This window comes from Haliotis cracherodii, unplaced genomic scaffold (genome assembly GCF_022045235.1).
Source record: "Haliotis cracherodii isolate W230 unplaced genomic scaffold, xgHalCrac1.p SCAF_2, whole genome shotgun sequence".
Classification (NCBI taxonomy): domain Eukaryota; kingdom Metazoa; phylum Mollusca; class Gastropoda; order Lepetellida; family Haliotidae; genus Haliotis; species Haliotis cracherodii.
The window spans coordinates 51987535-52002958 of record NW_027266275.1 but is presented as its reverse complement, the minus strand read 5'-3'; the positions used below and the strand labels follow the sequence as shown (position 1 = coordinate 52002958).

At 36.8% G+C, this 15424-nt stretch overlaps 2 protein-coding genes across 3 annotated transcripts in view; one reads left to right on the top strand and one right to left on the bottom strand.

Annotated features, from left to right (window-relative positions):
• Positions 1 to 4169, bottom strand: part of LOC139468209 (DNA ligase 1-like) — a 93277-nt gene extending 89108 nt beyond the window's left edge. The window contains exons 1-2 of the mRNA XM_071250029.1: positions 4051 to 4169; positions 1482 to 1538 (exon numbers count right to left, since the gene is read on the bottom strand). Coding sequence (XP_071106130.1) covers positions 1482 to 1538; positions 4051 to 4067 — 74 coding nt within the window. The 5' untranslated portion in view covers positions 4068 to 4169. The remainder of the gene's footprint in view (positions 1 to 1481; positions 1539 to 4050) is intronic.
• A 260-nt stretch (positions 4170 to 4429) lies between these two features.
• LOC139468208 (transmembrane protein 184B-like) overlaps positions 4430 to 15424 on the top strand; it is a 49059-nt gene continuing 38064 nt past the window's right edge. The window contains exons 1-2 of one of the 2 annotated variants that reach the window (XM_071250026.1): positions 4430 to 4569; positions 7148 to 7387. In XM_071250026.1, coding sequence (XP_071106127.1) covers positions 7148 to 7387 — 240 coding nt within the window. In that variant the 5' untranslated portion in view covers positions 4430 to 4569. Of the gene's footprint in view, positions 4570 to 4614; positions 4753 to 7147; positions 7388 to 15424 lie in introns of those variants that run through there. The other variant, XM_071250027.1, reaches the window with a different exon arrangement.

Genomic DNA, 15424 nt, shown 5'->3' with positions numbered 1-15424 from the left:
ATAAACAAGTTTCGTGGACGCTCTCTATTTACATTTAAGTGCATTTCAATTATACTTATAACATGTTTTAATACTTTTAGATGGCAATTTTGATCTGATGAACCAATATTCTTAAAGGACGGCCTATTTTCGGGTACTCGAGTACGAGTCGAGTTTCACACCTCGGGTACTCGAGTCCAAAAAATTGGACTCGTGGAAGCCCTAATACCAGGGCTAATGCTCACTTACAGCAACATAGACATATAACACTAATAGACATATAACACTAATGTGAGATTGAAGTGCTGGTCACACCACACTGTTCATGGAGGCACATGGCCACAAAACATCATGCCATGAAAATCCTGCCATAAATGTGTGAAAAACACAATATTTGTGTTCATGAAAGTAGCATTTTAAGCAGAATTATTTCAAAACAATGTCTACTTATTTGACTGTCCACAGGGTAGTGCAAATAATTTGAATACTAAATGAAACACTGAAGAGCAATGAAATGAGTAAATACTCAATGATTCATAACATTATCTGGAGTTAGTGAGTTGGTTTTGACAGTTTCAAAATAGTATTCCAGTTATATCATGGTGTGTTAGCTTGGTGTGTGAAGAAAGCCTGAAATGATTCGCTTTGATAAAACCAAAGAGCACAGGTTGGTGTGGAGACCAAGAAACAATCAGGGCAAACCTTAGATTCAAACCCAGGGGCATAACTTTCTGGTGCGCCTAAGGGAGGCAACTGCACCTTAGACCAGCTTTGCCCCATTACCAAGAACACTGAGGGAATACAACTCTGCGCAGCGATATGCTGCACCTCAGACCAACTATGCCCCATTACCAAGAACACTGAGGGAATACAACTCTGCGCAGCAATATGCTGGACCTCAGACCAACCGTGCCCAATTACCAAGAACAATGAGGGAACACAACTCTGAGCAGCGATATGCTGGACCTCAGACCAACTGTGCCCCATTACCAAGAACAATGAGGGAACACAACTCTGCGCAGCGATATGCTGCACCTTAGACCAACTGTGCCCCATTACCAAGAACACTGAGGGAATACAACTCTGCGCAGCGATATGCTGGACCTCAGACCAACCGTGCCCAATTACCAAGAACACTGAGGGAATACAACTCTGCGCAGCGATATGCTGCACCTTAGACCAACTGTGCCCCATTACCAAGAACACTGAGGGAATACAACTCTGCGCAGCAATATGCTGGACCTTAGACCAACTGTGCCCCAATACCAAGAACACTGAGGGAATACAACTCTGCGCAGCGATATGCTGCACCTCAGACCAACCGTGCCCAATTACCAAGAACACTGAGGGAACACATTAATCTAAACACAGTAAAGCATGTTTCTTCATGTTAGAAAATTACAATGGCAGATATATGATACACAGAGAATGCTAAATCACTTCCAACTGGTAAAAGGGCCAGTGCTAAACATCTAGAAGGGCAACAGTGAGGATGAACTTACTTGACAGTAACACTTTCTTCAGGCTCTTTCTCCTTCGTCTTGGAACTAAAGAAGGACCTGAAACATGACAAGATTATCTTATCACATACTTTTCACTACCCTTGATTAAAATGACAAGATATGTCAGCACATACCTTCACTACCTCTCATTAAAATGACAAGATATGTCAGTACATACTTTCACTACCCTTCATTAAAATGACAAGTTATGTCAGCACATACTTTCACTACCTCATTAAAATGACAAGATATGTCAGCACATACTTTCACAACCTCATTAGAATGACAAGATATGTCAGCACATACTTTCATTACCTCATTAAAATGTAAAGATATGTCAGCACATACTTTCACTACCTCTCATTTAAATGACAAGATATGTCAGCACATACCTTCACTACCTCATTAAAATGTAAAGATATGTGGGCACATACTTTCACTACCTCTCACTAAAATGACAAGATATGTCAGCATATACTTTCACTACTCTTCATTAAAATGACAAGATATGTCAGCACATACTTTTCACTACCCTTCATTAAAATGACAAGATATGTCAGCACATACTTTCACTACCTCATTAAAATGTAAAGATATGTCAGTACATACTTTCACTACCTCTTATTTAAATGACAAGATATGTCAGTACATACTTTCACTACCTCTCATTAAAATGTAAAGATATGTCAGCACATACTTTCACTACCTCATTAAAATGTAAAGATATGTCAGTACATACTTTCACTACCTCTCATTTAAATGACAAGATATGTCAGTACATACTTTCACTACCTCTCATTTAAATGACAAGATATGTCAGTACATACTTTCACTACCTCTCATTAAAATGTAAAGATATGTCAGCACATACTTTCACTACCTCATTAAAATGTAAAGATATGTCAGTACATACTTTCACTACCTCTCATTTAAATGACAAGATATGTCAGCACATACTTTCACTACCTCATTAAAATGTAAAGATATGTCAGTACATACTTTCACTACCTCTCATTTAAATGACAAGATATGTCAGTACATACTTTCACTACCTCTCATTAAAATGTAAAGATATGTCAGCACATACTTTCACTACCCTCATTAAAAGCTTTCACAAAAAGCCTGAGACAATAGGTGTGCGTGTGACAAAATGATCATATGAAATATTGCTGATGTTATTGACAGTCAACATAGGAAGGTGCATATTGCAATATATGTTTCCAAAGGCAGCATATCCAAGTATTGAAGTCAATCTGAACCTTTGCATAGATCTGATATTGTTTCAGGCCATTTGGGCCAATTAACATTCATGATAACAAACTGCCAAAAACAAGGTGTTAACTGTAACTGCTAAAGAGACTAATTGAGTAATATGGTGTGAAGAGTTAACAGTGTTTAGGCACAGTTGGTGGTCCGTGTGCAATGGAAAAATGTCAGGACTTAAGTGAACCGTATTACTCATATTGTAATCACACTTCTCCCAAGAACCAGGGAGTATACACACCAGTTTATTCACATCCACACTGCCTGTATTTAAGGTGACACACACACGTCACCAACTTGTCAGAACTGACAATATAACGTTTCTATGACACAAATCTTGATATTTTGAATGTCTCGATTCAACCACCCTTTCCGATCAAGAGAATATCATGGACCAGAATGACATCACTCAGGATGACCGACAAGACCTGGGTGAAAACTCTGCCCTGAAGAGCCTTGGGATGTGGATTTTAAGGTAACTGCTTAATCGTCAGCTTTTTTAACAATGCTGGTGACTATTGATGCTAATAATGTTTATCACTGTTATCTCCATTGATGACCCTACCACCAGTTTCTAGGGCAAGCAGACATCACAATGATGTTTGAGAGAAGTATAAATCGGAGAATGTTTTCTATCTTGAGTGAATGTAGGAATAGAAAATGTGGCTTGAATGTTGTCAAAGAGGCAATAAATGGTGAAGACTTCCACCCATATCCCCCCTCAAAAATATATATCATTAAAAGGATTGATTGGCAATGCATACAAAATAACTTTTTGGGAGAGGATATGGGCTTTAGTCTTTCCAATAAATGTTTGCCAATTCTAAAGGGGAAAATAATGTTTGTTGTCCTTACATGTACCACATATTGTTAGAGTGATGATTTCACCAGATAAATCTGAGCACAATTTAGCCGATACGTGCCTATTTGTCAGCCTATTTTGGTGCCATTTTGATGCAGTTCCATTGTAGCCTGGTAATAACTAGGCTTATCACTTCGTAATGTTTGAGAAACATCTTCATTGGATACTATTTGGAAGTTCTGGATTGTTTATCAACTATTCATTGTTTACATATATAATATCGTCACAGCTTAGTGCATGTATTAGTTTTCATGAGATGCATGATTGTCTGAGTATCCACAGCTAAAAATGCCTCTTATGAACCTGAATTAAGCACTTTCACGGATTGTTATTAACTATGTATGAATTATGAATAGGCCTAATGATCAGGACTGACGTTATGATGTTTCAAAATTGATAATCTTCGTGGCAATCCATACTATGAACAGTGATGAATATACTTACATTATTGACTTCTGCATGATGGTTGTGTAGTTTAGAATGCCAGAAATATTATTTACTTGATTGTTGTTATCACGAAAACTGCACACACACTTCCCGCCACTTTCCTTTGCTTTTGCAACTTCTTGTAAAAAAACCCAGTAGGGGAGATAACTGTTGGAAAATAAATAAGAACGCAAATATCATTGAATGAAAATGTTTGCACTACGATGTCAGTGTTGAAACTATTTAGCAAACATACATAATTGCGATTGACTAAACGATTTAGTTTCAGCAAAACAGAGGACTGCATTAGAAATGTGTTCAAGAAAGCCTTGAATCTGTCAGATCACATTTTCGCGTCATCCTCAGGTGCGCGTACGTCACTTCCTGTTATCGCCATTTGCTATCGAAAGATATATTGACAATTTGGTGTGTCATTACAGTGTTCTGTTTATTTTGGATTCATATTTGTCATACGTTTGGATTATCTGAATTATGAAATGAAGATCGTGTGTACAACTATCTAGAGAGAACAGGAGGGTATGTATGACCGATCACCAGCATTGAAAGCAATCGAAATGAAGTGACAGACGGAAGACAGAAATGATTCTGTGAACAGAACCAGTCCTGAATGCTGTTTGACACTTGTTCACTTCAGAAGAAATCAGCTGTTAGCAGAGTTCATTGATGTGATCATAATAATTCTAGGATTGTATTGCAAGGGTATGTCTTTGGACAGGAAAAGGAACAATACGTTTTTCTGGTGGTATTGATCAAGATAATGGCTGCATCATTAATTATGATTTGTTCTGAAGCCATTAATGGAATTTAATACCATAACAATATTAGGTCCGAATTGTTCAAAACAGTTTGATTATGCTTCACATAATGTCAAGCTTACTGAGTGTTTGCGCAAGTGAAAGAATATTAGTATGTATAATAGTGATCAAATATTGTAACTCTGAACAATCTTCAAGATCCCTTTTCACTCATATTATTTATGATCATCACAAGTTAGATGAGATATCCTTGAGTTACAAGTTTTCACATGTATGTTTTCTTGTACTGCCCGATCTCTGGTTATTGTGCATGTTGTGTGCTGACACATAAAGTGCTGATGTCACCTTTTAGAGACACCATCTGACAGTGTTCAGTGCTAATATTTCGAAAAAGGAAAGAAAACAATTGACAGGTTTGATACATTATTGCATTCACCATTGGTATTTCTGCTGTTTACACTTTAGAAAAAATGACATGAAGGAGACAAGCTTATGAAATATTACAAAACTTTTACTTAAATTTCACTTACTCATGTTGTAAGTGTAATTTATATTGTCTGCTATCCTTGTCCAATTGTCAGAGCTCTATTTTCGCATAGATTTGCTTGAGTAGTTGAAGTTTTCATACTTTCTGTTTTGTTAATTTCTGTTGGTTTTTTAGAAACACATTTCTGTGATACATTTTAAGGCAGGGATGGGTAACTCGGGTTGTGTGGGTACTGATTTGGTCCCAGGTACTCACAGGACTGAACTCATGGTTAGTCATGTGATATATTGTGACAAAAAATATTTAGAACTCTATGGATACACTACAAGTCAGTAATGTTCACATTTCTTTCGGACTATACACCCAATCCTTCTGACTTCAAGAAAAAATTCAGTAAACTTCAGTGTATGCATGACCAGATCGTTTTATGCTTGTATCTAAATACATTTTGTCAGGGCTACAGTCAAACTATTCCCAATCGGACATTTTTAACCTATCTCTTGAGACCTACAGTGGGTTACCAGGTAGAATCAGGTAATCATGGTAATAGGGAATGGGTACCCGGTTAGTAAATTTGGACTAGTCCCAGCCCTGATATGTTGCAATCACATAAACAGTTGCTTGTCATATGTGGATATGAAAAATCAATACCACCAGCAGTACAATAAGAATATCAGTTCCAAACTTTGACACTACTGCAGTGGCGTGTCCAAATTTTCTACCTGGATACCCGCTGTAGCGTCAAGGGTTGGGTACAAAATGTCTGATAAGGAGTTGTTTTACCGGCCAACTGGGAAAAAGTATTTAGGAACATCTATATTACCATTGATTACCATCTGGTCATGCATGCACTGAAGTTGACTGAAGCTATATCTTTAATAAAAACATATAAATGTCAGAAGGCATGAGTATGTAGTCAGAAAGATATCAAAACATTAGTGACTAGTAGGTAACCATGGAGTTGTCTGAAAATATGATAGCAGCGTTAGAAATTGGCACTAGTCCTGTAGTCCTTGCTAAACTGCCAAATGGTTATGGTATCATAAGGACTAGTAGAAATTTGCCATTTTTAAAGGGTCCACTATGTGTTATCATTATCAGGAGTAGTGGGCTAAAACTGTTAGTTCCTACTACTGTATAGATATCGACTAAGGTGATGTATTTCAAGTTGAAGGGACTAGAGTGCTTGAAATTTGGTGCTTTTCTATTGCCTGATTGTCATAATAATGAGATGCGATGCAGAAGAAAACCTTGTGATGTTTGTTTCACGTTGGCTTACAAATTTGCTGTATTATACACTTATGATGGCTGTTTTTTTGTGAGAGAAAAGTACAGTAGAATCATGATAATGATTTAGAAAAAAACAATGATCAGTGTTTCCTTTGTTGAGATGGACAACCCACTGAAAACATTGCACCCAACCCATTTCACTTCAATCAATATTTTAGCTGACATGAAATGGTTTGCCTTTGCTTTTGTCATGGTAGAAAGGAGACGAGTATGCTGTGTTTTCAATGTACAGCTAGGTTACCTGTAGATTTAACAGCACTAAATTTTAACATTATGCTTTCGGTTCCAAAGTGATTTAGCATGGTTAAAACTACAGGTGACCTTGCTGAACATTAACATAATTAAAAAGATGTATATCCTAATTCACTCACTGTTGTCTCTAATGCTAAACATTTGCAACACAATGATGGATAAAAAGGTCTCAAACTTATCAACATTCCTTTCTTATTTCATGTACAGTTTGCAAAACAAACCATGTTATGAAATGTAAGGATAATGAGAACTGGGAGTTAAACATGTTCAGACCTATTGATTATAACAAGAATATGTGTTCCTGTTTCAGATGAGTTCAGAAAACACAACAGAGTCAAGTGGGGGTAACTCAAGTGTTGCCCCCACAGTGACGTCATCCATCATCACGAAACTGACAACATCGATGGTGTCTGACATTACGACAGAGCCACTTGTGCCTAATGGCACTACCAATGCGACACATCAACCTCTCATCTTCCTACAAACCCAAGCTGCTCAGGGAATTGCTGGAACTTTTGCTGTGGCAGCCATACTTATCACATGTCATCAGGTCAGTTTTGATTTCATATAACTTAGAAAGGTTATTGTTGTTACACATGCTGTGAAGTCAGGAAACACAGTATCAGGGAGTGGGCGCGGGTGGCCCAGTCATCTAAGGCGCTGCCATTCGCTGTGCAGAAACCTATGATTGTGGGTTCGAATCCCAGCAATAGTGAATAGTGTCATGTCATTCATCAAATGATTGTGAAAGTTGAGACATGTTTATTTGTTTGCAATTACCTTCTATCAAATAAGTAAAATGACTTTTCGAGAATTTTGGTATCAACTTGTCACACCGAACTCTTCATAGTCTTATGAGCAACACATGGGCTCCCAGGAGCATTGTCAGTCATGGACTGTCATGACCTGCACCTGCACCTGCACCTGCACAGCATGGTTACACCCTTTCTACCTGTAACAAACCAAATGTGTTAGCCCAAATTCTGTGCACCACCTACTTGTCTCAAACGCGTATTGTGAGGTGGTTCAACTTGTCTTGGATTAAGTTGATTGCATGATCACTGTTATATAATCCTCCCTCACTGATACAGTTCAAATTGGCCTGGGTTATGTCATTGATGGTTATTTGGTGATAGGATTTAAGATGGCTACAGGTGTTGTGTCGTTAATGACATGTTTATTACCAACTGTGCTGCAGTAGAGCCATCCTAGTTGTATAATGTACACGTCCTTGTGTAGTTAGAATATAGGTTATAAATAGGACAAACACTTTACTAGCATGATCAGCTGGAAAGTCAGATATACTTGATAGGTGTTTTGTTCGGTACCTTTTGTTTACTAGTCACAGTGGTCAAATTTGAAATATACATGGTGTGTCATCTACTTACACCCCATTCACATGCACAAAATGTACTGACGTAAGTAATATTACACATGTGTAACTATACATACATGCATACTATGCGTTCACATGAAAAGCATCTTAGGTATGTAAATTGTGTAAGGCACACATATTCATCAGTCTGTCCACGACTTTCAACACAAAACACATTGTTTTCCAATCAAAGTTGAATGAGAAGAGAGTTACTTCACCGAACATTTTCACGTGAAGCAACATGTGTTTGATTTAATTTGTACACAAAGTTTTGACTCTTTGAAACCAAAAGAGAACACTGTCCGCTCAACTCTGTATATATGCGCATAAAAGTTGGCAACTGTTGACAATTTGTTTGTTGTTGGCAAAAGAATAGATATTAAATTGATCATCCTCTTATGTTGACATAAACGTTCACATTGCAACATATACACACAGTGCAAATTTACATTTACATTAGCACCTGCTTCAGACATGATGCAAATTTGCTCCTGGTGTAAATATACACACTTGAGTAAACCCGTTCACATGACAAGTATACTAACGTATGTATTTCTTCACACATATGCACATATTCATACAACTGTATAGAGGTGCATGTGAACGGGGTATTACATTTTGCCACAATAATGTTTAGAAGGTATGCTTCTGAATAGTTCAATATTATTACCAGTCACCAGCATTCAGAATAAACACTGTCTTCAGAAGAGTTATGAATGTACATCGCCGTTGACAAATAGGTTACTATGGAAACATGCATTATGCTATTGCTTTGGGGACATAAAAATTCATAAAAGTCAAGGCTATATTGATGGGAATCATAAGGAAACATAATTTTACTGAAATCGGCACATTCGTGAAGGTGTTCAACAAAATTGTAGGGCCGAGGGCCTTTTTGGAAATCGGGGATGATGCTCTTACTGGAACTTTTTTTTTCAACTACACTAATATTCCAAGGTCGTTCCTGACCTATTTACAAGTATTCTGATTCCTGCCATTCCAATAATTACCCCAAATTATCACTTAAGCAGGTGACAGTTTATATGACAATGTAAAGACTGAGGAGGCAGTTTTTAGGCATGTAAGGGGCACTGATGGCAGTAATACCACCACAACGACATCAGCATAAGTCATTCAGGAAGCTTTCCCGTGTTCACAAAGCCTTGCTTTTGCAGTTGTTTTTTTAACAACTTTTTTCTTCATGTAGAATCAGCGCACCTTATGAAAAATCCTTGTCCACTTGTCTGGTAGTCCAAGACTATTGAAAATCTAGAAGGACCAGAATTATTTCTTCTCAAATCTAGTTAGTTTTACATAAACATCTAGACCAAAACCAGCTGTGGACTAGTTGGACATGAACTATACTAGTTACTCAAATAATATCTACCAGGCAAAAATACTCCGAGGACATTACACCATAGTAATGGTTTGATAATCTACTGTAGTAATTTACCAATACTGATGCCTTCATTGGGAACGGTACAATCTGGTTCTCAATGAGGTATCATTGTAAGTGATCATTTTTCACATTGTATTTACATATGATGCTTATCAATAATATGAATTATTAATGGTTTGATGTTTTGTTGTTTCGTAAGCAAGGTTGGCTGAATGCATTTAAATGCATTTATGCAAGTACCAAATCATTGTTTGTTTGCAGTGAAGTGTAATACAAGGTGCAGCATGGCAAGTGGTTTGCACACAGTTAATAATTCTGTTTCAGTCCTTTGTCTTGTTCTGTCATGTTCTGCAGGCAATGTATTATGAGAAAGAGAATCATGTTTTATGTATTTGAGCATGTTGAGAGGTTAATTATGTAAGTAAAATTGTTTGATCAAAACACTTTTGAATCTTTGATAATGATAATATGATATGCAATGAATAAAATTGCCTCTTTTCTGATCCCTTGGTTTCGTTAAAGCCAAACACTGGTGTTTACATCCTAGAAGAATTTCTGTTGTGAGAGCACTGTACAGAGTGATGTCCAGGCATGTATTGCCATGCTCTGGGCTGAATCTACTGTCCTTTTAGTGTTTAATCCAGGCAGGAGTAGCCAGAGATGTAGAGTAAATCCATAATAATTTGATTGTAACCTGGGCACCATGTGATCAATATAATGTCCATTCAGTCGGGTGGGCAGTGGCCGTGCCAAGTAGTCTTGATTGGTCTGGTGACAGGGAAAAGTCTGGGCGCTGCTCCGTGCTTCAGATGTATCACTTGTCCTCATGTCCTCATGAGAGGGGTGTGAAATGCCAGACTAGCATGACAAGTGGTATATAATACTGTGAATTTCAGCTGTCAGTGAACAAGTCAATAATTTACTAATACAATTTCCAAGCACTTGTATCTGACAGAATATGTCTCCTTCCGACATTTCACTCACTTGCCATAATTTCCAAATGTGTCCAAGACTCCATGGACATTCGCCAAAACACTGTGTGTACCTGCCAGTGGACAAGTAATTATGTATTTTTTATGGCTACCTTAAAACACAGGTGGGAACTATTTGTCACCACTGGATTTGTGGGACTGTGAGGTTTAGACTAAGGGTGTTATTCATTGGGAGTTTTAGTATTGACATATCACAATATGTCATAATATCACATATCACAATATGTCAATTCATAATAAATTGATATGTTCTGGATGTGTATTGATAAAAATTGCCTATGTAGGCCTGCAGTTGATCAGTTTCGTGTGAAATTGGAAATAGGCTCATGCATTTACGTGTTTAAAAATGAATTTTCGTCCCTCTTATTCTCGATTTTAAGTAGACATTTCTGTGGCAATAAAGTTTCCATATTCGAATTCATAAAAGTGATTCAATACAGCATCAACTTTAAAATATCATGAGATGCAGTGACATTCCTAATTTAAAACATACCGGATGAGATTAGAAAAGGTAACAGCTGAATTAACTGTCAGTTCTTTTGAAAAACTTAATAATTCTTTTGAAAAAATGTTAATAGTGAATCCTTTTATGAATTAACAAATAAATGGGGTGTAGGGGGTGTAAGAGGGGTTAAAGCCTTTGAGCCACTAAAAAACTTGTGTTCTCTTTGGGTAAACAGGAGAGAAATCCTCCCACTTGGACAGAATGGTGGTTCAGTATGGACTGGTGGCAAGAGGACATGCGTGCAAACATTACTCCAATACTCAACCACTTTCATTTGTTCAGAAATATTGAGTTGCTTCATTCTCTGGACATGCATGTGTTTGTGTGTTATCATGCACATCACTATGATCCATACCTTGATGAGTGCCTGGAGGGGAATGTTGCTAATGCATGATCAGCATCAGTGAGTTGATTGCACATTGGTGAGAGTCACTGGGAATAGGCATAGTTGGATGGGTGAATAGTTCACAGCAACACGCTGGGGGGGTAATGCTTCACAATGCCTGTTGCGTTGATCACTGCAGTCGGTAATCTCCAGACCAAATCTTGAGTCTACTAAGATGTTTTTAGTGTAGTGAAATCAGCTGATACCAGTCTATGCACCAGGGTGTGTGTTACATTATAATAGCAAGAAACACAGAAAAGGCACACATGCACACAAGCATGCATGTATGCACACTCTCACATGCACACACACTAAATAATGCCAAGACATGTGTTTGAAGTGAAGTCTGTCACTGCAAAATACACCCACAGATAGAGGATATATGTGTGTGCTTAGTTGTCGTTTATCTACCTTTTATTATGGGCTATTTTTCAGGAAACATTTTTGATTGCTTCTGTCTGAGGTTAATATGGATGTTGATGATGTGATGAATTATCGATGTTCAGCATCAGCACAAGTTGTTTATATATGATAAGGTAGTTTGTTTTCATGCTATTTTTACAATTCTGTGGTCTTCACAGCAGCTTTTGAAAAATGTTTAATTTTCTTCTCATTCAGTATTCCATATTACATTTAAGGGTAGAAACAAATTTAGCACTAGAATGGTTTATGGTAACATGTAAGTCTATGCAGTTGCCGCGAAGGGTTTCCAAACTGAAGATCATCTCTGTCTTGTGATATAAAATACAAATACAACGTTGGGCTATTTGGACGAGTGATATCTGACCATTGTTTGTGGAGCTGAAGTCATTTGTTGTTGCCTATTGTTCTTGTTTTGATGAGCAAGAGCATGTGTTAGCAATGCTTTACCATGATTTCAGTGTTACCTGTTGTGTGAAGCTAAACAAATAAATGTGAAATGCCTTTCGCTGTGAATTAAGAACAGATGCATTAGGCCTCCCATCCACTCTGAGGCTGGACATTCAGTAATGGAGAAAATATCCAATGAGTCTGGATTTCCCTGCTGTAGATGTTGGTTAGTTCACTTGCACTTGAACATGTTGAATGAAGTTTTGTGTAAATGTCAAGTTGATAGGTAACATTTGCCTCCTATTGTTGTTGTTAGTTTTTCGTGGTTGTGCACATATCTAGACATGATTTACCATGTGTATGTCTTAGACTAAGGTCAGGGTTCGAAATTAAGGGACGCTAAGACGCAAAATGCGTCTTAATTTATGATTTTGCGTCTATAAATCAAAATAAAGACGATATTTTTTGCGTCTTGCTTTTTTCCGCTTAACAATTGGTTGAGAAATACCTAAATTTCTAAATTCACTGTGATAACATTTGATTTCGCGAAGATTTTCCTTGATTTGTTTACCTCCAATTTAGAGTTACCTCCCCATTCGCGTTTCCGGGAAAAACTTTTACTTCTTTTCAACTTTCGTGAACACGGACTATTCCGAGCTCTTTTTGACCAATGAACATATAGCACGGAGATTAATATTATGCCAATGACGTATGTCTAATTTCGGGAGACCAATCAAATGCCGTAAAAACTATGTCATCGGTAATTTATTCAATTGACCCAAGGTCGTTTCATATTTTAAGATGACATGCCATCCTCGAATCCCAGACGACACCCGGACACCCGGTTGACTGACGAAGCCGTAGTCACGTCAAAATAGTAAATAATTTTATTAACCTACCTGTCCTATGATTCATTTATTTAATCTATCACATTTCATAATGTCTGAAATACGTATTCCATTTCAATTTATCATTTCTTATCGATAAATTAAAAAACTATTCACTATTTCCCGCAATGTTATTGAAAATAAAATCTCGAAAACGCTTTTCGACAACGGGTCCACATCGAACATGTAAAAGAGCAATGTAAAGACGTTTCAAGCTATATGTTATACAAAGTAATAGATAAAATTTTAAAAATATATCTTAAAGTTGTCAAACTTACATTTAAGTTATTATTTCCATCTTTTCGTGCGATTGTGTGTAATGTAAGTCAAATGACATCTCGGCTTTCGTCGTCTCAATTTCCTAGGTTCGGAGACGATGTTTAATGCAAAAATATAAGCATGAAAAATCTTTGTCACAGCTCGTAACCTGGCACGATACATCTATGAAGTTCCATATTTTTAATATAGATCGCAATTTTCTGCTTAAAACGTTCAGAACAACATGATTTAACAAAAGTCTTTCGTCAAATTCTGAAATTTATCAGACCATAGATGTAATTTGATTGGCTGACTTAGGTCACGTGTTCAGATTTGACCAGTCATGAACCTTGTAGCAGATTTCGGCAAAGAAAGCGTCATTAGAAACCAATTTTATCGAAGCTTTCTAGCGATGTGTCACATGGCAGTCTTCGACGACCATGTTATTCGAAAACGGAGGTATCTCTTCATGTTACTGAACGAACAGCCGCAGATATCGGGAAATGGGTAATGGCAGATACCAGATCTATTTACAATTCTTTTTAAAATATTTTTCCAATTGCGTTTTTTATGAAATCTTATAGATTCTGTTTGCGAAAATCGTCAATTTTGCGCTTCCTTGGTCCTTAATCTGGACGTTATGAATGTGTTAGCTTACATTTTCTTTATTTACAACGAACATAATTAAGTTGTAAATGCATTATCTAAAAAATGTGATAAACATAACATATTTTATAAACAATAGGATTGGAACTTGAAATGGTGTATAATATGTGGTAGCAAAGATGTTTTACACACATGCAGATATTTTCTTTGATAAATGTTTTATGAGTGTAATTTAATTACTTTGTTATCTGAATGTCATAACATGCATAATCAGCCATTATTTATATGCAGCATAAATCATGATCATGCAATCTTGTGATATATATTTGGAAGTTTTGAGTTGAGAAAAAATAATTGCTTGTTGATTTTTTATTTTGCTTGTAACTTTTAAAACCACAAGCAAAAATTTGCTTGTGCCTAAAAAAATTAAATTCTAACCCTGAAGGTCATTCAAAAGTGTTATGTATATCTTGGCATTTGTATTTCTCTGGGGCTTGCACAACCAAAGATGTCAGTTTCTTATGCAGCAGGGCTCTGAGTCCTGTCACAATTTAGACAGACAAATTACCTCTTGAATGTTGCTAGTGAATAGAATCCAGAAGTGGAACTGTTCCTTAGCTCATGCATTATGACTACTGCGGTCATTGAATGGTAATTTGGAATGGAGAGTAGCTATTGTGGTTCCCTGATATATATAAAATTCTGACTTTAACAAATAGTTTGCTGAATTAGCATTGAATTTCAGTCACATGTTTACAGTGAGGTTATTGAAAATCGAAGCATCTTGCTGGTTACTTGGAGAATGATGTTTAGTTCAAGACACGCTCATTGGGAAGATAGCTGTTTGGAGAGGCTTTAGGATTGATTCAGGAAAATATGCAGCAGGATTTTGTTGCCAATAATATACGTCAGATGAGCAAATTATGATCATCATTTCAGACCTTGAAAAATATTGATGTTTGTATTTGTTTTCGAACATACCCAATGCATTATGATTACGTATTCAGGCTAGAAATAACATGCATGATTTAAGATGTAGGTGTTTTTAAAAAATAACATACACACATTTGGTATGTTAGCAATGATCAGAAATGTCTTTGTTCTTACATTGGCAGAAGGAAAACAAATGAAAACACTTTTCAGAAATATATTAGTGTCTTGCACTGATTTTTGAACTGGAAGATCAAAATACAAGCATTCAATTTGGTCAGTCAGTAAGGTTATTTTGTTCCTGTTTTTTTTTCACATAGACATTCATATTAGCTGCAGCTCAAATTTTGTAAATCAATATTAGGTGTCAACAAAACAACACATAACTGGGCAAGCCGAGCTGAACTAGGACTCTACCCCCTTATCTACACAGTATTAAT